This window comes from Pelecanus crispus, chromosome W (assembly GCF_030463565.1).
Source record: "Pelecanus crispus isolate bPelCri1 chromosome W, bPelCri1.pri, whole genome shotgun sequence".
NCBI lineage: Eukaryota > Metazoa > Chordata > Aves > Pelecaniformes > Pelecanidae > Pelecanus > Pelecanus crispus.
In genome coordinates this window covers 19,600,087-19,623,830 of record NC_134675.1, presented here as the reverse complement: position 1 = coordinate 19,623,830, position 23,744 = coordinate 19,600,087, and the positions used below count along the sequence as shown (strand labels likewise).

At 36.4% G+C, this 23,744-nt stretch overlaps 1 protein-coding gene across 1 annotated transcript in view; it reads right to left on the bottom strand.

The window, feature by feature from the left end:
- Positions 1 to 3,202: 3,202 nt before the first annotated feature.
- LOC142596476 (mitogen-activated protein kinase kinase kinase 1-like) overlaps positions 3,203 to 23,744 on the bottom strand; it is a 91,616-nt gene continuing 71,074 nt past the window's right edge. The window contains exons 4-20 of the mRNA XM_075725596.1: positions 23,091 to 23,291; positions 21,507 to 21,623; positions 20,828 to 20,976; positions 18,248 to 18,369; positions 17,437 to 17,518; positions 17,128 to 17,305; positions 16,045 to 16,332; positions 15,486 to 15,607; positions 14,176 to 14,267; positions 13,727 to 13,916; positions 12,130 to 13,402; positions 10,937 to 11,089; positions 9,400 to 9,562; positions 6,453 to 6,584; positions 5,315 to 5,457; positions 4,702 to 4,833; positions 3,203 to 3,352 (exon numbers count right to left, since the gene is read on the bottom strand). Coding sequence (XP_075581711.1) covers positions 3,203 to 3,352; positions 4,702 to 4,833; positions 5,315 to 5,457; positions 6,453 to 6,584; positions 9,400 to 9,562; positions 10,937 to 11,089; positions 12,130 to 13,402; positions 13,727 to 13,916; positions 14,176 to 14,267; positions 15,486 to 15,607; positions 16,045 to 16,332; positions 17,128 to 17,305; positions 17,437 to 17,518; positions 18,248 to 18,369; positions 20,828 to 20,976; positions 21,507 to 21,623; positions 23,091 to 23,291 — 3,687 coding nt within the window. The remainder of the gene's footprint in view (positions 3,353 to 4,701; positions 4,834 to 5,314; positions 5,458 to 6,452; positions 6,585 to 9,399; positions 9,563 to 10,936; positions 11,090 to 12,129; positions 13,403 to 13,726; positions 13,917 to 14,175; positions 14,268 to 15,485; positions 15,608 to 16,044; positions 16,333 to 17,127; positions 17,306 to 17,436; positions 17,519 to 18,247; positions 18,370 to 20,827; positions 20,977 to 21,506; positions 21,624 to 23,090; positions 23,292 to 23,744) is intronic.

Sequence of the window (23,744 nt, the reverse complement as noted above, 5' to 3'; positions counted from 1 at the left end):
CCGAGTACCTCCCTGCTCCTGCTGGCCATACTATTCCTGATACAAGCCAGGATGCTGTTGGCCTTCTTGGCCACCTGGGCACACTGCTGGCTCATGTTCAGCCGGCTGTCGACCAGCACCCCCAGGTCCTTTTCGGCCAGGCAGCTTTCCAGCTACTCTTCCCCAAGCCTGTAGCATTGCATGGGGTTGTTGTGACCCAAGTGCAGGACCCGGCACTTGGCCTTGTTAAACCTCATACAGTTGGCCTCGGCCCATCGGTCCAGCCTGTCCAGGTCCCTCTGCAGGGCCATCCTACCCTCCAGCAGATCAACACTCCCACCCAACTTGGTGTCATCTGCAAACTTACTGAGGGTGCACTCAATCCCCTCATCCAGATCGTTGATAAAGATATTAAACAAGGCTGGACCCACAATCCCTGGCTTAGGATGCCAATGCCTTATCCATTAGACATTTAATGTTAGATCTAAGGGCATAAGCAAAATGAGGTTCATGGATACAGAGCAGTTCCTACCTTTATTATCAATTAAAAATATTTAGTGTTTGTTGCTGCCCTTTATCTAAGCATTCTTCATTGATACACCTAAGATATACATATATCAGCCAATATTCATGTCATTTAATATTAGAAACAGTCTTACTATATCAAGTGTTGCATATGAAATTGTATATAAACAGTGAGTTGTACCAGAAATATTTTATTCACATTGTTAAATTGAACATATTTACATTAAAATAAGCAAAGGACAAAATTTGTTCAAAAACTTTTATTTACTATAAAGAAAAAACACCAAAATAGGTACAAATTATACTATATAAAATTGGTTCAATGGGGTAAAAACTTAATGAAAATATTTTGATATATTTAAAATAACAAAGGATACAATGAAGCCAAATTTCTTAACCCAGAGATTTCTGTAAAATTTGCTTGCACAGTAAGGTGCTAATAGAAGTTAGCCTTTAAGCCCTGGAAGTCTTAGGAGTCCGTCACATAGCAAATATAATTTCCATTGTGAAAGTGAACTTTGGTAGAAGAAACTCTATAGGACACCTGAGGTAGTAGAAACTGGAATAAACAGCAGTAGACATTATTTACAACTTAAGTACCAAATAACATTAAGAACACAAAAAAATCATTACACAATACAATTTTCAGTCCAGCTTTGATCCAAAGAAAATAAGAAAATTGCATCACATCTACATTTTAAAAACACCACAATTACCAGCAAGCTGAGGGAAACACAAACTCAAACACATACATTTGGACGCCTAGAGGCAATTTGAGTTTGAAATGTGGTAGGCATGGTGATCTACAAAGTAATACTGATTAGCTGAGGTTCATCAGTTTATACAGTTTACATTTCTGCCAGAAACAGTATTAATCTTCCAGTACATGAATTGGCAAGAGGGCATCCTTTAAAGCTTGCACATAAGACTTGGAAACAATCTTATTAGAATGAGAAATTCTAAAGTGGTCAAAAAAAGTACAAACCAGTTAGAACTACCAAACTTCACCTTTCGGTATTATCTTTTTAACTCTTCAAAGTCTGCCAATTCTTTCAAAACAAAGGAATGTAAAATTTCCAAAAAAACACATTTACAACTAATGACACTGTTTTTTATTAGTATGAGCACTATCATCCCAGTAAACATCTTTAAGATGTTTTACTTCCAATTTGTATTGTACATTTTTAATGTACTATAGCTTATTTAGTTTGTCCTGAGTCTTTGAAAATAACCAATTCTATTTCAGTCCAACAATTCAACTGGCTTCTGAAAAGTTAAAACATGAACATTTTTTTTTCAAAATTGATTAAACACAATGAGTATTTGATTTAAAAAGATCCCCCCTTTTTAAGAAAGGCAAAAGAAAAGCTGCCATTTTCCTTCAGCATTACATGCATCAGAATCTAAAAACCTGCCTCTAAAATAATTTTAAAAACACACCTGCTAAAAACACAAGTTTTGCACTACAGGTGAAGCTTTACTTCACATTTTACTTAACCTTGTTTTTCAAGTCCAAGTTTGTTTCTTGTTAAAATAAATACCTTTCTTATGGTAATGTTTTTAACATTTTCAAATTAAATTATCACTAATGGCTACAGTAAATAGATTACGTACAGCAGAAGGAAAACAGCAAGTAAAGCTTGTTATCAGTGGAGAATGTGACCTCAGTTTTGTTACACAAAGAATGAGATTTGCTCATAGGTGGCACCTGCTCCCACTGAAGTACAGGAAAAAGTCTCCCATAAACTTTAATGGGAGCTGGGTTTGGGGCCTTTGACATGAAACTTCTCTACACAATTTGCCAGAAGGAACTGCTATAGGAAAAGAAGGCTCAACTTTTAGCACGATTCAGACTAAGTTGTTTTATGCAAAATATTTCTTTTAATAACCTATACTATCAGAGGCTGAAACACTGACTTGAAGGTGGCATTTTATTTTATTCCAGTTTTCCAGCAAATCTGTTTTTAAAACTCTTGTGTCAGCAAGATGTTCCATGACACGGTTTGCATCTTTCTAAAGACTGTTTTAAAAGATTACCTTTCCCCGAAAGTTAAAAATACAATGAAAACAAATTTTAATTTCAAAAGAAATTACATGACCAGCAGTAAATGCACAGTGAACCACAACTGCCTGCTCTCACTTTAAGGAAGGCAAAATGTTTTTTTTTAAAGTATCCATCAACATTTGGATCTGTTACTCAGAGATCTTTGTATAATTAAGAGAGATACAGAACTTCCTTTTAACCAGTGCTGAAAACTGACTAATTGCAGAACCCTCTGCTTACATCTACATTATGTGAAATGGAACAGTGATTGCTATATTAAAATAAATCCTGAGCCCCTCAGCTGCTAATATTGCTGAAAAAGTGCTCCAAATAAAGTAAAAATCATTTCTCTGCTAAATAATCATGCAGATTTAAGGAAAAATGCTTTTGTGTTCACATAGAGCCAGATGTTTGAAAAGGCACAGTTTACAAGTCTCTGTACAAGTTGTGAAATGTTGCATACTGAGCTTAGGTAAAGATCTCGGTTTGTCAATCACATACTTAGGTAGGGTCCTCCACTGGCCTTATGTCCTTGATGTATCTATCATTAAGGCCAGCAGAATAATACAAGCTGCTGTGCTTAACTGCACTGCAAGACAGTTATTGTATATTCAGTAGCATCTCCTTCAGTATATCAGTCTTACACATAAGTAGCTACCATGTAGTACGGAAGACTGGGTGTTTCAGCAGCTCCCTTGATGGGGGTCTGTCCTGAGGTTGAAGTTCTAAACACCGAAGAGTCACATCTCTCAAACCAGGAGACAGATGTGAAGGGACTGATGGAGCAGTAGTTGCACTAGCAATCTGAACAAAGGGAAAATAATTTTTTTTAGAAGTCAGTGGTTCTTAAGCCCCCTCTCCTACCCCAAAAACCCTCAACAAGCTAATAATTTTCAGCTGACTAGTTATATTATGAGCTTTTATCCACTTAGCATATTTCCTACTGAAGTTTGAGGATTACATTACTGCTTCCATTTTATAAAATGGGTCTTAAGTTCCCTTTATGCTTCTTTCCCCAATAACATATGCTCTATTGCTTTTCACAGTCTGCCCCTCTCCTTGCACTTTTCTCTAAGTTTTCTTCTTACAGCAAGATTCTGCAGTAACCATCTGCTAAGCAGGCCATAAAAAAAGCTATTTTGCCACACTTATGGGCATTCTTTAGTCTAATACTTGCCATCACTGTTAACTAACATAGTATAAGCAAACATTAAGATATATTAAGCTGAGCGATGTTACATTATGATATATTAAGCTGGGTATGCTCTCTTGCATTGTCTTACCTTATTTCTGCTACCACCCCAAAGGGCAATCTTTCTCAGATAGAAGCAGATCACTCCCAACCAAATTAATTTTGATCTTCTCTAGATCAAATTAAGCAAGACTGAGAACACTAGGGTGGCACCACCAGATTCACACAGACAGAGAACCAAGACAATTACATCTCTTATCATAAAGTGATTTGTACTTAATTAGAACATTTGAATACCACTGTGCTAGTTCTGTTTTGTGGAAACACTTTCTTCACTCATGCTAGTGAAGATGCTAATCACTTTCTTCACTTGTGGCAATATTTTCTTCATTCATGTCTACAGTTCAACTAGATTTTTAGAATTAAATATACCTAATTGATTTTAGTAAGAAACATGAATGCCAAAATAGATGACCTAGAAGAGGGAGGGATAATATTCATATATAGCATGGCATAATGGTAAATATCTTTCAGCAAAATCTGAATATGGAACATCAGGTTTTTACCAAAGGACATTCCCCACTATGAAATATGAATACACACATAAATGTTTTATGGTAGAAAAACTTCTTTCGCTCCTGGATTTTACAGGATTGTAAAGAAAGAGTTCAAATACCTATCCTCTGCCTAAAGTCAAGATCAACTCTGTTGCCTTATGTATTTATATCTTAGAACAGAGCTTTTTCTGCATATTATTGTGTTCGTAGCCTTTTTTTTTTTTAAACAAGCAAGTATGATTATTATGTTGGTATCAATATTGATTTTGTACTAACAGCTCCAATATAAAGAAGAGCCATTGCAACAAACCCTACTACTTGTATATTTTTCTAAAATTCACATTGCTGTATATGAAATTAGTCAGTGTCTTTTGTAGCATATTTGTAGCAACAGAGTACCTCACCTTAAATATCAGAGCAAGATGATTGGAGTGTTTCTCTGCATTCCAGGGAGGTTTAGCACAAGCCATTTCTATAACAACACAGCCAACGCTCCACACATCGCAGCTCCTGCCATATTGCTGACCTCTCAGAACCTGAACAGACAGATCAAAGCCCAGATTATCCACTTCAAAGTCTCTTAACTCTAAGTAATTTAGATTAAAAAAAAACCAAACACCAAAACAATCAAGTGCATTCTGATTAACATTTCAGGTTGAGAGAGTGATCAGTGATGTAAATGCCATAAGATTTATACAGCTGTAGAGAGCTAGTAAATAAAATACCTGATCAAGGGGCAAAGCAAAGTATCTTGCAATAGTTAGCTTTTGACCAAATGGTCATTTGAGCTTTAATAACAATACTTATTATGTATCTTGTAAAAAACTACTTAGAACAACTTTGACAGCAAGAAAGAAATGTCATTATCGCCATGTTGGAATCATTCCTATTTTTAGAACAAGTACATTTAAAACATATTTGAAGCATTTACAGCAATTTTCTGTTATTTGGCTGTATGAATTAGCTTAAAGAGTACAAACAAACTTTTTGAAGTAACTTCCAAAACTGGTTTCTTACCTCTGGTGCCATAAATGCAATAGTTCCCAACAACTGTCCTTGAAACTCCCCAGCACCAGTTCCTTTTGATGCCAACCTGGCTGCAGCTCCAAAATCAGCAATTCTTAATCTATGACCTGTGCTGTCAATTAGCAAATTGGCACCTGTCAACAGCATAATAAAAATACTGCTAGTTGGCTTTTTATTAAAGGCAAAAGGATGAACAGACACTCTTCCTCACTCTGTTTCAAAGCTATAAATAGGTTGATGGTCCCCATCCACAATATCAAGGAGATCTAAAAATCAAGGACAAAGTCTAATAGTGTCACTTTTCTGTTATGCCTGAATGATACTGCACACAGCTTGAGGCTGTCCGAGAGATTTAGAGAAGCAATCAAACTTTCAAAGTAGGGCAAACACAGGATTCTGGAACAATACCTGGAGATGGAATAATGAAAGAAAATGGTGACCTAAAATCCTGGAGGTTTTCATTGCCTGCAGCTCCCTGTGAGATTTAAACTCATTTCATCCTTAAGCAACTTTGAGTTGTCTTGAAGAGAATTACAGAGCAATTGAAAGTTTTCCTATTTTAAGGAGAAATATTGAAAGGCAAATATTTGCCATCACTATGTTGCTACTTATCTGGATCTCTCTCCAGTTTATGGACAGCTATAGTGACATTACAGGGAGAAGTTTAGTAAGACTGGTATTTCCCAATAAAGTCCACATTTTGTTTGTCAAACAGTACAACTGTGTTTACATTCAATTAGGATGAAGGAAGAAAATCCATCATAATATTCCTATACATTAGAAACTTGACCTCTTTATTTTGGTTTATTCACAGATTTTACTATCATTTCAGGGTATTTACATTAATTTAACTAACAATCTTTAAAGCTATATGACAACTTCATATTTTATTTGAACAAGTTCAGAAAATGAATTTTTCTAAACCATTGGCACAGGTAGCAAGTATCCCCAAGCATACTATGAATGTTCTGATTAATTTCAGTAATTAAAGGTTCTTAAGGATGATCAGACAAACCCAATAGAAATAACACTCTTAAGATGGTATCCAAGAGAAGCAATAGGTCTCAAGCCAAAATAGGTGCTGCTTTCAGAATATTCCTTTTTAAAATACATTCTAAATAATTCTCACCTTTAACATCTCTATGGATTATCTGATTCTCATGGAGGTAAGAAAGGCCACGTAACAGTTGATCTGTGTAATTAATAATAACAGATTCTTTGAAGGCTCCATATTTACTTAACAAATGAGCAACTGAACCCCCTAGAAGATAAAAAAATACAATTTATCAACACTTATATTTCATATTAGTAGAATGCAGCACTGCCTCCTAAAATTGGAACTTGGTATTGATATTCCTAATTTATAACTAGATATCCCCCCCCCCCCCCAACATTAAAGTTCCATAGACAAAAAGTAATATACTTGGTTACCTAATTACTTTTTACCTGGAACTGTACATATTACAAAGACATAAGTCTTTACGCTTCCTAATATTTTCATCTGTTCTTAAAAGAATGTACAAATCCCTTAGTATACAAAGTACTGTTGCTGATAAAAAAAATACATATATTTATACCTACATTTTGCACTAAGGTTTTCAAGTAGCAGAACACTAGCTTTCTTTGGGGCAACAGATACGTGCAGCCTCCAGTAAGTGTTCCCTCTGAGGATCTTAATTTACTTTTGCTGTCATCTAAGTACCAATATATAGAAGCAAGTATACAAGTAAGAAAAAGCAGTATCTTCCTCTGTTTTCCAAAAGTGGCATCTAGATCCTCAAGATTTTGGATTTCCATTGTGCCTCACAAAGTATTCTAATATAATTTGGGTTTGAAGGAGGTAAAGACAATTCCTGATATTTCATTATCTAAATAATACTATTTCAGAAAAATTATACTTAAGAGTTAAACACCCTTAGTTTTGAGAAAATATTTTCTGCACTACTGCTTGTAATAACACATACTTGGGCTTTGCTTGTTAGCACTTTGGTATTGCCAAGTGGTTTCTGCCAAAGAATGCAAATTAAAGTGCAATGTTTTCTTTTATGAGAAACAAGGATGTATAAAACACCAAATCTAGTCTTAGTACCTGGACTGCAACAACATATAATCCCATTCATAAAATTAATAAAGCTCCTTCTTAAAAAAAGGATATAAACTTTCTTGTACCTGCTCTGTACAATAATGAAGAGATTTCACTATTTACTACTAAAATTACCACTTCATATATTTAAGATTTGAACACGTTTTCCCCAAAGCATCCTGCTTACTCCCTATTATTAGAAATTTACTTTTCAAATACCTTTGCATGTCACTTCACACAAATTTTATGAAAATGCATGGGACAAAAACCAAGTGACAGGTATTCCAAAATTTCTAGCAAAGTTATTTTTAATAATAATTTAAAAATACACAGGTACACTAAAAATGCAATAGTTTGATATATTTCCAACTGAAGTGCTGTGTCTCAAAGTTCCTAACTTGTGATGGGTTGACCTTGGCTGGATGCCAGGTGCCCACCAATCCACTCTATCACTCCCTCTCCTCAGCTGGACAGGGGAGAGAAAATATGACGAAAGGCTTGTGGGTCCAGATAAGGACAGGCAGAGATCGCTGTGGTGGTTTGACCCTGGCTGGATGCCACGTGCTCACCAAAGCCACTCTATCACTCCCCTTCTCAACTGGACAGGGGAGAGAAAATGTAACAAAAAAGCTCGTGGGTCAAGATAAAGGACAGGGAGATCACACAGCAATTACCGTCATGGGCAAAACAGACTCGACTTGGGGAAAATCAGTTTAATTTATTACCAGTCAAAACTGAGTAGGAGAGAGGAGTGAGAACATGTGTAGGGTAATGAGAAATAAAACCAAATCTTAAAACACCTTCCCCCCCACCCCTCCCTTCTTCCTGGGCTCAACTTCACTCACGATTTTCTCTACCTCCTCCCCCAGAGCAGCGCAGGGGGACGGGGAATGGGGGTTACGGTCAGTTCATCACACGTTGTCTCTGCCGCTCCTTCCTCCTCAAGGGGAGGACTCCTCACACTCTTCCCCTGCTCCAGCGTGGGGTCCCTCCACGGGAGACAGTCCTCCACGAACTTCTCCAACATGGGTCCTTCCCATGGGCTACAGTTCTTCATGAACTGCTCCAGCGTGGGTCCCTTCCACGGGGTGCAGTCCTTCAGGAAGAGACTGCTCCAGCATGGGTCCCCCATGGGGTCACAAGTCCTGCCAGCAAACCTGCTCCAGTGTGGGCTCCTTTCTCTCCATGGGGTCACTGGTCCTGCCAGGAGCCTGCTCCAGCGTGGGCTTCCCATGGGGTCACAACCTCCTTTGGGCACATCCACCTGCTCCTGCGTGGGGTCCTCCATGGGCTGCAGGTGGATATCTGCTCCACCATTAACCTCCATGGGCTGCAGGGGCACAGCCTGCCTCTCCATGGTCTTCACCACAGGCTGCAGGGGAATCTCTGCTCCGGCCCCTGGAGCACCTCCTCCCCCTACTTCTTCACTGACCCTGGTGTCTGCAGAGTTGTTTCTCCCACATATTCTCACTCCTCTCTTCCGGCTGCTGTTCCGCAGCATTTTTTTCCCCTTCTTAAATATGTTATCACAGAGGCACTTCCACCGTTGCTGACTGGCTCAGCCTTGGCCAGCAGTGGGTCCGTCTTGGAGCCGGCTAGCATTGGCTCTATCAGACATATGGGAAGCTTCTAGCATCTTCTCACAGAAGCCACCCCTGTAGCCCCCCCAGCTACCAAAACCTTGCCACACAAACCCAGTACATAACTCATTTAAATTCAGAAATTGAGGTAGTGGTAGTAGTAGTAGAATTTTTGTTCAGGGCTTTCAATTACTTTAATTGTATGACAGATTAGGTATAAAAAATTCCAATTCAAAAAAGGATGCCAGTAAGAATACCGCTTAAACTGTTCTGTAAACCTGTATACTGGTTACCAATAGCAATAAAAATATAAGTTTACAAACTGAAGCAATGCATGGAATATTTTGCATTATGAAACTACATAGTTCAAACTCAACTGATACTTTCATTTTCTTTGGCATGCAGTTGTTTACCTGCCATCCATTCAATAAAGAGGTTATAGTTACTCTTCTCACATGTAGCACCCAACATTCGAATAATGTTAGGATGGTTCAGATTACTCATCATCCTTATTTCTTCTCTCAGTGCTTCAACTACCTCTTCTTGCTCAGATGATGTGTTCCTGACATACGTCACCTGTTTTGAAATATGGTATTCATATTTACCTTACATAATTACCAGTCCTGTTACCATCCCCCTTCAGTACAGTAACAAGAACGGACAGTTTTCTGTCCCTTTTCACCATGTGGAAATAGCAAGCATTCTTTTATCTCAAGTCACTTCAGCTGAGACTGTATATCTCCATGTGAGACAGTCACAGAAAACTAAGAGTGATCTTCTGGAGAAATACCAACAAAAATCTCTCCAAGTGTGGCATGGGGAAACTTCCCTCTTCCCTCTCCTCTGCTTAAACTAGGAATTTTTTTTTTTCCCCCAGATGTTGAAGAAAAGGAAGAAAGATAAGGCCTGAAATAGGATTCTGACAGTGATGTTATTTGTAAGACTTTTTACCAGTTTAACCATACTACCTGTTTCATAACTAAACCTCTTATCCCAGAAAGTCGATGGGGAAAAAAAGAATAAAAGCTGATCAGAAGTCCAGCAATGGAACTGGAGCCAATCCCAGCTCTGATCCATACTAAATCTGAAATAATAGTATGCTGCAGAGAATTTCCCCTGGGCCTCAGAACTGTCATCATCTGTCCAGGAGAAGCCTCAAGGACCACATGGACAGTCCTACTCTTTCACAAGCAAGAGAGTTTCAAAGGAGAAATACCTGATGACAGATATTCTTTCCCTGATTAAATGTTTTGAAACTGCTCAATTCCATAGATATAAGTTCATTCTAGAATTAGTAAGAAAATGTTAGGACTAAGATTCCCTCTATGTTGGTATCACTGATTCAGACCTAGGGCACCTTAAGTGTGGAAGATTTACTCATGTCTAGAACCTTCCAAAATCCTGAGCGAAGCATGTGCATTTGGGCCTCTTTTCTCAGTCACATTTTTTTGTATCTAATAAGTTAAATATTAAAAATACTTGCCTCAAAGTTTGCTGTTGGATCGGAGGAAACAAGCATTAAAATACATTTCCTCTGCTTAAACTATTTTAGGAAAAAAAATCTTGACAAGGGGAAATTACTTTTAATAGCTATCTTTCAAATAGAGCATTGGTTTGGAATCAAGAGAACTGGACTCCATTCCTATTTCTGTCACTGATTTGTGAACTTGATAAAAACAAAAATGCATTTGAAGAACTATGAAAGAAAAGGGGCATATAAAAAAGTACATTTTTTTTTCCCTTTTAAGGAAAAGTGAAAGAAACTGAAATCATTATGTTAATTCCATGCACATTAAGACTTTGTATTATGTATCATGCGAGTACACACAACAGGGAGAAGAGGAAGTAGGGAACAGAAGAAGTCTGTGAGAGCAGAGCGCTTTTATATTTAATATTTCAAAGAAATATTGAAGAACAAGCACAATATATTCAAGAAAGTGAAGTATTTACCTGTTTTACAGCCATTAATGTCCCTGTTCCTACATCTTGAGCTTGGTAACAGGAAGAGAAAGCTCCAAGACCAATTTGCTGACCTTTAAGCCATTCTGCATCTTCTCTGTAATGGTGTTTTGCTTTGGTATGTCCAGGCAGAGTTTCTGGTGTCTGCAAATTAAATTCCAAATCAATCCCATGTTTACTAACATGCATCTAAAATGTAGACATTCTGGAAGGTTATGAAATATCCAAGTTTATATGCCTCTCCTCTCCCTTACAGTTATTTGTACTGCATGTTATACATGTTTCAGTTGAGACCAGAACACCAGTGTATTCCTTAATCCACATATTCCTACTGTATGTAAGAACAGAGAGCTTCCTCTATGTTACTACCTGAAGGTGAAAGGCAAGATGTAAGGACACATATAGGAGCAAGACTTTTTTATATTCCTGATCTCATGTCTAGTCAAGGTTTTAGTCAGCACCTATAGTAAACACAAACAAAATAATGTTTTCTACTTAATTTATTTCTGTCATTTTATGCTTCACATGTTACCTCATGCAAAGGATCACAAATCCAACATTTCATTCCTCTTTCCAGTAACTCCACCAAGTCTGTTACCTTTCCTAAGCACGCAGCCTTACAAGCTTCCAGCACCTGTCGTACTCTCAAGTCAATACACTCAACCATTTTGTGAACTTTTATAAAATACTCCTTTCTTTCTCTATTCTTATTTCTTATGCTTTTGTCTATTTGCAAACATCTTTTTTTCTGATTTCTAAAGTATCTCACATCATCTCTCTCAAGATGTGCTGACAGCAAGATCTCTTCCTACTCTATCTGCCTTTTCTTTCAGAAACTAATTTAGTTTTGTACAACTGCCTTCAAAGTAAATCAGCATTAAGACCCAGTACAGTTCTACTCCTGCTTAAAAACTTTGTTCTCATTTCCTGTTTCCCCACTTTTACACTTTCTTCTTTGCCATTTTAAAGGTTGGTATATGACAAATATTGTCTCTAAACTTGTTAATAACCATAGGAGGATTCTGTTAGCACCCTCAACTGGTAGACTGTTTATACTCTAACTTCTAGGAGAGGGTATTGAGTCCCTTTGTGTTTTATATAACTTTGGAAATACAACAGCACTGCTTTATAAATTCAGTGAACCTCAGTTGAGACTTATGCTAAATTACCATATGTATACTTACATCCTGCTGAATGATTATGATATCTTCACCATTTTCAACCTGTAGTTGGGGAATTATTGGTATGGCATCTTGAGATGCTGACATTGCCACAGCAATAGCTAAAGCTTCTTCTTCTTCAGCTTCCATCTTTTCCTTGCATTTTTGATTATGATTTACATCATCTTTGTAAGTATCATCATTTTCTGCTCGCTCAGGAGAAAGAACTGCAACTTCAGACTTGAATGTAACTGTGCCATCACTCGTTGGCATAGAGGCCTCGAGCAGGTCCTCAATACTGGAACTGAGCTCTGCATTAACATCCAATTGACATTTCTCATCTACTGGTGTGAACGCTGTCTCTTCACTTGGTATAACTGCACTGCTACTACTATTGCCATCACACTGCAAAATATCATTCAGGTCAAGTGTCATACCGTTTTTTGAGGTTTCTCCCTGCTTGTTCACATCACTTGGGGTGGGTCGTGATGGCTTTGGCCTGTGTATGTGATTGGATGGCAACGGCCTGGCTTGGGTAAAAAGTGGAGAAAGTTTCTCTGGTTCTTTATTTTCAGAACAGTCTCTCTGAAACTGGAGAGAAAGTTTCTGCTGTGTTTGAGGAGAAGGTGAGGGGATTTTGCAGGGAGCGAATCCCTGAGGTCTGAGTTTAGAGACATCTGTTACAGTGCCAGCTAGTACAGATGGGTTTAAAGGAGACGGAAGCATTGGGAATAGTGACTGAGAACGACTGGATGAGGGAGAAGAGTTCAAACACTGACTGAGGGGTTTTCCTTTTGTTTGAATGGCTGGCTTTGGTTGCTCAGTGGTTACTGATGAGACAGGAAGTCCCACAGCAAGGCCAGCCAGCGTCTCAGAAGTGTCCTCTGGACTGGCACTCAGTTTTTTATCACTTAAACTTTTCTCACTTTTCCTTGATAACTGGACAGTATTGTTAGGAGTATTACTTTCTGTAGCTTCTGGAGAGTTATCTGGTACATGTAGCTGCAAAAAGTTTTCATGTTGACATTCCCCAGACTGCATTTCTTCCATGCCTAGCTGAATGGCATCTGCAATTTCCATTTCATCTGCTATTGCCATCAGACGTCGACGCATCCTTGTGTAATGAGTTGAGCTTGTCACACTCAACATTTCTAACAGCTTTACAAAAACATGGGGCACTCTTGCCACCATTCTTGCTGCACTCAAAAATACTCTCCGTGATAGTTTTCCAACCATTGAGTGGGAATTGTCAATTGACCGCAAGGTGAAATTTAAGAGGGAGAGAAGTTTCTTATACCTGAAAGTTAAAAAAGAAAAAAAAAAGTGTCTTATAAACTGATATGCTCTAGTTAACTAGTGCCAAGAAAGCCATTTCAAGATAATCTATTTAGCTGTCAGTTCTGCAGTAGAAAGGAGACTTATTGCTGCACTGGTGCTTCAGAATTGTTTCACAGGTCAGAAGTTAAAAAAAAAGGCAACCATTTACTCTGTAAAGTAGGTGCACTTTTGCATATAAATATACACTATTTGTTTACAGGAATTAAAACAACCAAGTTTTGAAGAAATCACCAACAACACGTTCAACTACAAAGAATATTAGTCACATAGTGTAAGTAAGTACCTGTCTACTACAGTATCAGCCTGTAAAACACCTCCACAGACAATGTGGGGATAAAATTCACCAGGAAATTCCAACAGAAGTCTGTCTATTAGACAAAGTCGCCCCAGTAGTGCTTGCCAGTTGCTAGACTCGGTTTGGGTTCCGAGAATACAGTTTAAGACATAATCAACACCACCAATACCAATAGACCCTATAAAAAAAGTTGATAAAATAAGGATTAGATATGTTCACAATCTAAATTCTGATCTAAATAAAGATCAGAACTATATCATACAGAAATACACAATGTGTGCCCAAATTAACACCACCCTCCCCCCCAAACTGCCGAGAGAAACACTGTTCTCTTTGTCATGCTGGCAAATACAGGATAAATCCTGTATTAAATTCAAAACACTTCAGTATATTTGCTTGTAATTATAATTCAATTATACATGAAGAGCTATTATTACCAGATTTAAGTATTTCTCTCCCAACTGCCAGCTCTCCTGCTTGGCCTTTACACATCTCCAATAGCGTTGAGACTGAAAGTTGACTTGTTCGACTATAAGAAATTAAAACAAAAAACCCAAACAACTTTTAGCAGATGCTTTCAAGAAAAAACATTTTAATCATTACATTTCAATAATCATTATCGTGGAATTGTGCTTGGAAAATTGTTTCACATCACTTCATTCCAATACACTTTTATAATCCTCTATCTGTAAGCTACCAATAGTTGTGACATTTTTTACAAGGACACTTCCAGAAATGTAATGTCTATCACTAATAAATAAAAAACCCAAACAGAAATCAGCTTCCCCATTTCTCAAATTCTTTGAGACTTTCAGGCAATAATCTCTTTATTAAGAGAAATTAATTCAGCAGCACATTAGGATCTCATCCTCTTGCACAAACAGGCCAAATCCAGGAATCCAGCACCACAAGGAACAGTTCTATTTCACTTATACCTTTAATTTTAGATTTTTCTATTGCTAAACTATTGCCAGTGCATCTCTAGTTGCAGTTTCAGGAGCAATGCTGCTTAGGAACTAAACTGAGACACCCCCCCCCCCCCCCCAAAAAAAAAAAACCCAACAAACACCAAAAAAACAAAACATAATCAATCAATCTGGTGGACTTCTGCATCTAGTTCACAGTACAGCTGAAGAAATGGTTGGTCTGGCAGAGCAGACGGGGTAGCTTGGGAGAGGAAGACAAGGCCTACTCAAGCCAGAACTGCCAAATGCATTCACTTAGAATAGCCATCTCCTAACATTACACTATGAAGTAAAAAGTAGCAGTGTTATGTTAACGCTTCAAGACATAGATGTACAACAGCTTTTGTTGAAGTAGGAAACATACATATATATTAAAGACACAAAATTTGATGATTGGTACTTGCTGACTGCTTAAATGGGAGTCATGAGAATTAGACCAAAGCAATATCAACTGAGATGGAGGGGATGGTTGATGACTGCACCCAACATGTCTTCCTTTATTTTAAGGGGAAAAAAGGCCTTATGCAAGCAAAGCATCATTTAAGATCCATAAGTGCTGGAAAAATATAATCAGGTGCCTTCAAAACCTATATCTTTCAAAGACAGAAGTTGGTTGGTAGCAACTAGACTTTAACAAAAACATTTATACATATGATCCACACATTTTATTTCACTGCCACCTATAAATGGTCTCCTAGTTCCATATAATATAGCAACAAATGAAGCTTCAAGACATTTCAGTAACAATCCAAAATGAATTTGAAGTTCATGAGACACCATACCTGTTGGCATCTGCACATTTAACTAATATTGTCTCTACAACTGGCTTGAGAAGTTGCTGTAGTTTAGTCCTCTCTGCTAAAGTATGACAAGGAGTATATACCAGCATGGCTCTTAAGGTTTTCTAAGAGAAAGGAAAAAACAATACATATGAAATCAAATTAGCTACACAAATTTATTTTATTTTTTTAAGAGTTGTAAATATTTCTATATAAATTGCATTCAAAATATCAGTGAAATGTTCAAAGGATAAACAGCTTACTACATATTCACTGTTAGAATTAGTCATGTATTCTTTGAGATTGGAAAGAATCTGGTCATACAAGTACTGGCAATACTTAGCACTGTAGCAAGCATTTCCTTATATTTGACCAGTGGAGTTATGCCATTTTGCTCTTGCTGAGGATTTTGTTCAACTTGCTTTCAGATGATGGTTAAAAGTCAAGTCATCAATGGTGCTCAACAACACTTATTAGGATTCCTGACTTCATATATCTCCTCCCTTTCAAAAATGAAGTCACTTGGAAATTACTAGAATACAATGAGTAAACAGCTACTTACTAAAGCAGCAACATACACTTTGTAGACAGGGTCAGCACAGACCATGGACAGCACATTGCAGCAGGATTCTACCACATCTCCTGAGATACTGGTCTGAGATGACCCACTAACTGCTCCCAAAGCTCCAGCACTTGTGTTGTTTCCATTGCTACTTCCAGAATTTCCAGTGCTTTCACCATTAGCCAGTAATAGAGCACCACTAACATCATGGGAAAGACGTCTAAGTGCCATCTCTCGTATATTCCAGTTTCGAGAAAACAAGCAGCCAACTAACTCCATTCCAAATACCTACCAAGGAAAAAGCAACATTACAGGAGTCAAATTGAATAATACTGCAACTTAAGTACTTAAGAGCAGCAATCAAAAAGAGCAAAGAAATGTTTCTGGTGAAAGATCACCTTAAGAAGCCTGACAGCAAAAATGTGCCAGAAGGTAGTGTCTTAAAAAAAAGATTCTGTGATAGAAATGAAACATCATAAATGATAAGTCATTGGTTCTCAAAAAAATCTGCTAAGAGAAGTGGGGGAATGACTGTATAGATGGTTTCATTCACTCCGAATTTTAATTATTCAGTATGGAGTTTGTTTCTAGACATTGATATAAACAACCCTGAAACCAAGGTCCGGCTGTACCAGACAGAAGTTACAGCAGACATATAGGCAATACAAGTTCTCCCACTCTTAAGTATGTGATCCCTGCTCAGTTGAACCCACCTCTAGACTCTAGAGGTTATTTAGGTCATTTGGCTCCAGCAAACCAACTTGTGTAACAGTAAGCGCCAACTTTGTATTTATGTGACACTTGCACAACCAAAACTAGAATTAAGAATACTACATTTTATTACATGGACCTTTAATACGAGGCCTGAGATGAAGTCCAAAACTGAAAACCTCAGTGAAAACAAGACTGGAAAACCTTTTCTTCTGATGCAAGTTAAATATAATTCTTTCCAATAATAATCAACCATAAAGCTGATAGGATTCAGAATAAACTTTTGAATTGTTGATTTGGCAAATCTAGCAAAACAGTTAAAAAAATATATCAGTTTTTACTTTTGAAGCTTCTTTTACAAAGTAAAATTACCTGAATCCATGGCTCAGCTAACACTTTATAGGCAGAAGGGATCTGCTGGACCCCATAATGAATAAGGTTAAAATTGCTATCTTGGGTTCTTTGTGATCCAACTGTAGATTGCTTCTGAATTTGTTGATGAACCACATGGAGAACAGAAGAAGAATCCACAGGGCTTGGCAATTCATGACTACAGATTAACAACAAATAACGTGGATTAACAAATGAAACATTTGCTGAAGTAAATACTTAAGCATATTTAGGAACATCAACTAAGGATCCAGAAACAGATAGTTTGTTATACTCAGACTGAATCCTTACCTATAGAAATCATGAGATCTCCATTTAGATCTACAAAGAGGACATATAAGTGGCTCCCTGTTTCTTTTGCATTCTTCTGCCCCTGGAACACAGCAACAGGATAATACATATTTCAGTTTTACAGTGCATAAAACCAGAAGATGGCATTATTATTTTTAAGTTTTACTGAAGAATGTCAGTTTCAGGATAAACACTTCTGAATTGAGCCATGTGCAGAAGCCTGATAAATATGTGCATTTAAACATTTTTGCATGCAGAAACACTTCAGCTTAGCACTACAATTAATATTAGAACTTATGAATTGAAATGCAGTTCTTTGTGCCTCAAACATAAGCAATACTTTTTCAAAAGTATTAAAACATGGAAGATGGAATTTTATTTGTTAAACTATTTATATACTTTATTTAATGCAGTATATAAAAACATACTCCATAATTCACTATATAATCCTAGTAGATGACTTTCATGCATTATAATGATAAGTCACAGAGGGGTAAAAGTCTGTTCCTAACCTTGCTCTAATTGGACATGATCTTCTCACTCAGGTAAGAGGCTCAAACCTCTAGCCCTGCAGTTAACTTCTTTCTCAAAGCATTCACAAATCAAGTTGTAATTTGATAACTGATAAATAAGGCATATCAATAGTACCTGAATGACACCAAACTCTCAAAGAGCTACAGTCATCACTTAAGAGCAGGTTTCTGTTTAACTTTTAAAGCAAACAAAAAACCCTACAATAAACACACTAAATTATAATACTTTTGCATATTTAGAGTCACCAGAACTTAACGAGAAAAAGATGACAACATACATATTGACATGCAGTGGTGGTGTAATTTGTTCCTGCAGCCATCTTCACACACAGTTAGGCTCTCTTCATCCAGCATGCCTAACAAACAAATGGGGCACATCTGTTCTTCTTCATCCTTCATACTATAAAAATAAATATTTGTGATTGTAAAAATGGCATATCAGAATTCAGAACGGGCTTTAACAGTGAAAAAGATTAACTTCCATTTTGGAACAGTCACTTCTGAATAATTATATTCTATTCACGAATCATTCTCCTAAACCTTGGTGTGAATAAGTGTGCAACCAAATTTTTAGAAGCACTGAGTACAGACAATACTTTGTTGAAATGAAAGAAAACGTCACAAAATGCATGACATCTTTTCAAACTAGGTCAGATACCAATTAGAGATTGAAAAGCCCAGCCTTGGGCACTTATTCCCCCCCAAGGCTTCTTTAAACAAACCAATCTTTGCTTTTTTACTTATCCTTTGGTTTTGAAAAACTAAGAAATTTTTAGATTTTGAAAGCTACATACATTTTTTCCCACACTCCTTTCAGAGTATTGAGTCACAAGACAGTCTTTAGCCCATCACAGAAAACTGTAAATACTATTTGATGAACATATGTAAAACTCAAAAACTTAACAGAAGATAACAGCCACTCAAGAATTTTTTGCCACTGAGGAACAGATGTAATAGATTCACATGAACACTAATATATCTACATATACATGTAGATTTAAAAAAATCACCATTTTCCCTGTTTTACATGTTGCTTCCATTTCATTTATCCCCACCTTAATGTTTAAATGGATATAACCAGAGATTTCATCAGAAAAATTATTCTAAATAATTCTAAAAATAATTCTAAACTTAAACAACATGTAATAAAACCCACAGATTTAATCTTCTATAATATTGTTTAAATGTGCAAAACTCTTACAATTCATAGAAAAATTTAAGTTATAGTTGGTGCGTGTCTAAAAGTTTGCAGGAACCCTGTATTTGTTCAGCAACAGTATATTTTTAAAATAAAAATAATTTGTATATACATTGTTTCTATACATATATATTCACTTCTATTTTCCTGCAAATGGTTGACACTAATTTTCTTTGTCCTTGAAAAATCCACAAAAATAAGCTTACAGTGAAAAATTCAGTTCCATGGCATGTACAGAAACACAAGTATTAATTTAAAACTTATTTTTGAAGAATTAGTAGTAAACCAAAAATAACTGCAAGTCACAGTAATTATTGGAACTGAGTAAACTTTTATCTCAAATGAATCTGATGCTCAGTGTTCTCCAATACTTATATCATGCAAGATTAGACTCACACAGAATGACAACTTATCTCATTGAACCAGTAATGCTGGGAACTAATCGTCAGGTGTACTGGCAAACAACTGAAAGAATCTTTCATCCTGTCAAAAATGAGAACTAATGTAGCAAAGTTCACAGTCCAATGAAGCCATTCCTATGGGACAAAAAAAAATCTTCCTACGCAAGGTATATAATTAAAGGAACTGGCTTGCTAAATAAACCAACCAGTTAAATACATAATATATTCTGGAACTACTTATGTAATTTATTTACAGTGACACAATTTGGAAAAATAATTAAAAGACTATGGGAAATGAAGGTCACAATCTGTATATCAGAATTATAAACCTGTCTGAATATATTCATCTAACTATCACAAAGTAACATATTAAGGTACTCCTTAAGTTTCACTTGACATAAAAGAAAGCCTCAGTTTTGGTTGCCTTCTGTGGTTTGATCTCTCTATAGGATGTCTAGTTCACTCAGTCCACTAACTAATGCATACACAAATCACTTGTTTAAAAAGTTAACCAATATATTTTCAAAATAAAGGAAAAGAACAAGCAAAAGCACTCAAATAGAAGTCAGAAAAAAATCTATCAAAGAATCAAACATCACTTAAAATTGATAGATAAGGCATCTTTTAATATGGTATAAACTACAGAAATAATAAGTTTAATAACTCCCTTAAAATAGTTTAACCACTCATTTTACATTGTGTTTTTAAAAAATATATGCTTAAATATATCTATCTATATAAAAAAACCCATATATATTATATATGCTTACACAAACACAGTACATTTACCCAGAATTTTTTCAGTATATTGTCACAGGTACAAGCATTTCTCCAAAGTAGTACAAAGTTATTAGGACAAGAGGAAAAAAAATTAAATCCTGTTTCTTCATTTGTCAACATTTGCACAAGTGCTGTATTTGAACAAATGCACACAAATAAGCAGGTTTCCAAATACATGCTTCAGTCTTGCAGATGATCACTTACATTTCTAGAGTTTGTTTCCCAAATTCACAGAGTAAAAAAAATTATTTTCACAACTCTACTTAACATTTTTCAAATAGAATGTATAAAGCAAATATGCCCACTTGGTATGACTGTGACTAATGTATGCTTGACTCCTGATTGTTTGCAAATACAGAGACTTAACATGGCTTGAAATGAAAGCAGCTTTGAATAAAAAGAATGTAGGTGATTCTAAACCTCAAAAATTAGAAAAAACTACAGAATAAAGCTTTTAAATCCTTTAGAAAAATACTAACCTGTTTTCTGAACTAGATGTAGAAGTACTAGATGATGACAATGTATGAGAATTTGACATGCGTGAGACAAACTTCTGGATGGTGTTACGAGATGGAGCTTTGATCCTCGAGCTACGCCTACTGTGATATTTCTGGAACAAACTCTCAACCTAACATCAGAAAAAAATAGCATCAGTCATATTTATGCTATGAATAGCTTGTATTTAAAGGTAATATTACTGAAGCTTAACTACTGCTAAGAAAGATCTATTCACCTTCACAATAATGCATTAGCAGCAGGAATTTCAGAAGTCTTACTAATAAATAGATCACAAGACACTTTACAACAAAAACCTATTTGCTTATTAAAAATAATAGCTTTAAGTATACACACAATTACTTCTGAAGATCCTTGTTCTGTTTACCTTTCGGCTAATCAGCGAAACAGATATACAAATTTGAGTAGAAAATCCAATATTTGAATCACTTGCTAAACTACAAGTTTAGTATGCCTTTTATTTGCAGATTATTTTTTTTCTACTTGCAGAGCTCTTGAACCCAAATTAAAGATATAATTAAAAACATATATTCTTGTTGCTTTGAAATGCAGCAGTTCTCAGCATTTTTAAGATAATGCCCTAAAGACTTTTACCTGGAGTGTATTTTAGATCTGCCATTAAATCTATTAGAAATCTATTACCTCAAAGTTCTTCAGTGTCTTTCTCCAGAGCATTGGGTCTGAGGGTTCAAGCTGGAAGACCCGCAACATAACAAACAGCAGATGAATACAAAACATGCCACGGCCACAGCTACAAGTCTGCAAAGAAAAGTATATGCTAGTGTCCTGGTTTCGGCTGGCATAGAGTTAATTTTCTTCCTAGTAGCAGGCATAGTGCTGTGTTTTCGATTTAGTAGGAGAAGAATGTTGATAACACACTGATGTTTTTAGTTGTTGCTAAGTAATGCTTATGCTAGTCAAGGACTTTTCAGCTTCCCATGCTCTGCCAGGTGCACAAGAAGCTGGGAGGGGGCACAGCCAGAATAGTTGACCCAAACTGACCAAAGGGCTATTCCATACCATATGATGTCATGCTCAGTATATAAACTGGGGGGGGGTTGGCCAGGGAGCAGCGATCGCTGCTCGGGAATTGTCTGGGTATCGGTCGGCGGGTGGTGAGGAATTGCATTGTGCATCACTTGCTTTGTATATTATTATTACTATTATTATTATTATATTATTATTATTATTATTTTACTTTATTTTATTTCAATTATTAAACTGTTCTTATCTCAACCCAGGAGTGTTTTTTTTCACTCTTACTCCTGTGATTCTCTCCCCCATCCCATCGGGGTAGGGGGAGTGAGCGAGCGGCTGCGTGGTGCTTAGTCGCTGGCTGGGGCTAAACCACGACAGCTAGTGCTCTACTGAACCGATAATTACATAGATCATTAAGTGCATCATGGAGACATATACTAGTCCGCCCCCCATGCTTAAAAAAAAAATAGTAGTTAATGCAAAATATTTCATATATAGACATAAATATCTTCTTGCATGGCCTTACAGAAAATGTGAATCCCCAAAACATTATTCAGGAATATGTATGGAAAGGCAGACAATTATAACACCAGTTTTCTCTTGACTTTTTTTCCTTTTTCTTTTTTAAAATCAGCTGAAGCTATTGCTACGCTTCATACTAGAAGGAATTTATGCATATAATCATCACATACCCATAACATGACAGCAAACTTAAATGAGATGCTTCTGTTTACTCAAAACCCTAAATGTTCCCCAATGCAGCATCACAGCAATACTATACAAGTCTCTGAAAAGAACCTCACTATGGGTATTAATGAAATTAACATACCATTAAAGGAATTGTGGCATGGGCTTATCATTTATATATCCCATGAATAGAGGAAATATAATATAGCGTTTCAGAATGAGAAACTAGGAAAATAAAGTAGCCAAATTATAGCCAAAAATACTTAAGATATATAATTAGGAGCCATTTCTAGGAATGAGAAATATACAGAACATTAGTAACTACTTCCCAGAGTTTTTTTTTAAAGATAAACTCTAGACAAAACTAATACTTGTTACATATTTGAAAAAATACAAGCTGATCATTATATTACATGAGCACAGATTACATCTTTTAAACATTACTTTATAGAGCCATTAGCAAGGGTTGGCTACTAACTTGATCTAATTTGGTTTTGTACAGTTTTCCAAGATTAACTATATATTAATAAAAGCTACAGACAACACAAAAATGTTCTCTACCTGAGGCCCAATAAACACTCTGTATTTATTATCAGGGCTGTCTCCTCCAATTAAGAAAGAGTTGGGTCCTATCTGCTGCAGCAGGTACAGCCTGGCTCGCATAACTTTGTTGACACGACGATTTGTTTCCTCGGGGCTGTATGGAGAGAAGCCATCTGGAGATGGGGCTCGTCGAGGTGGTGTTATTCGTCCACTCTGAAACTACATAAACAGTTCCATCATGAGCATTTCCAGGACAACAGTAAGTTTAATTATGTATTCTTTTCCCCAAATGACATAATAAGATAATAAGATAATAATAAGATTTTAAGATGACAAAATAAGAGAGTCCCCAAAACCTGAAGAAACTATAACCTGCTTAGACTATATGAATTTAAAATGATTAATTTTGTTCCATGCCCAGAACTCAAGGGCAGAAGAGAGTTGTAGCCAAAATTTCTGTAGCCAAGGTTATAACACTAATATATTTCATAAATGAAGAAATCCTATGACTACAGTTTACAGAAGGGAATATATGGTCAATGAAGAATAAAAGTTTAAGAAATTCCAAAGGGTTTCCAAAGAAAAGGAAAAAGAATACAAAGAAAAACAATCAAGTAAAAATAGATCAAAGGTGAAATTGTGTGTGTGTGTGGGTTACATTTCAATTTTTTT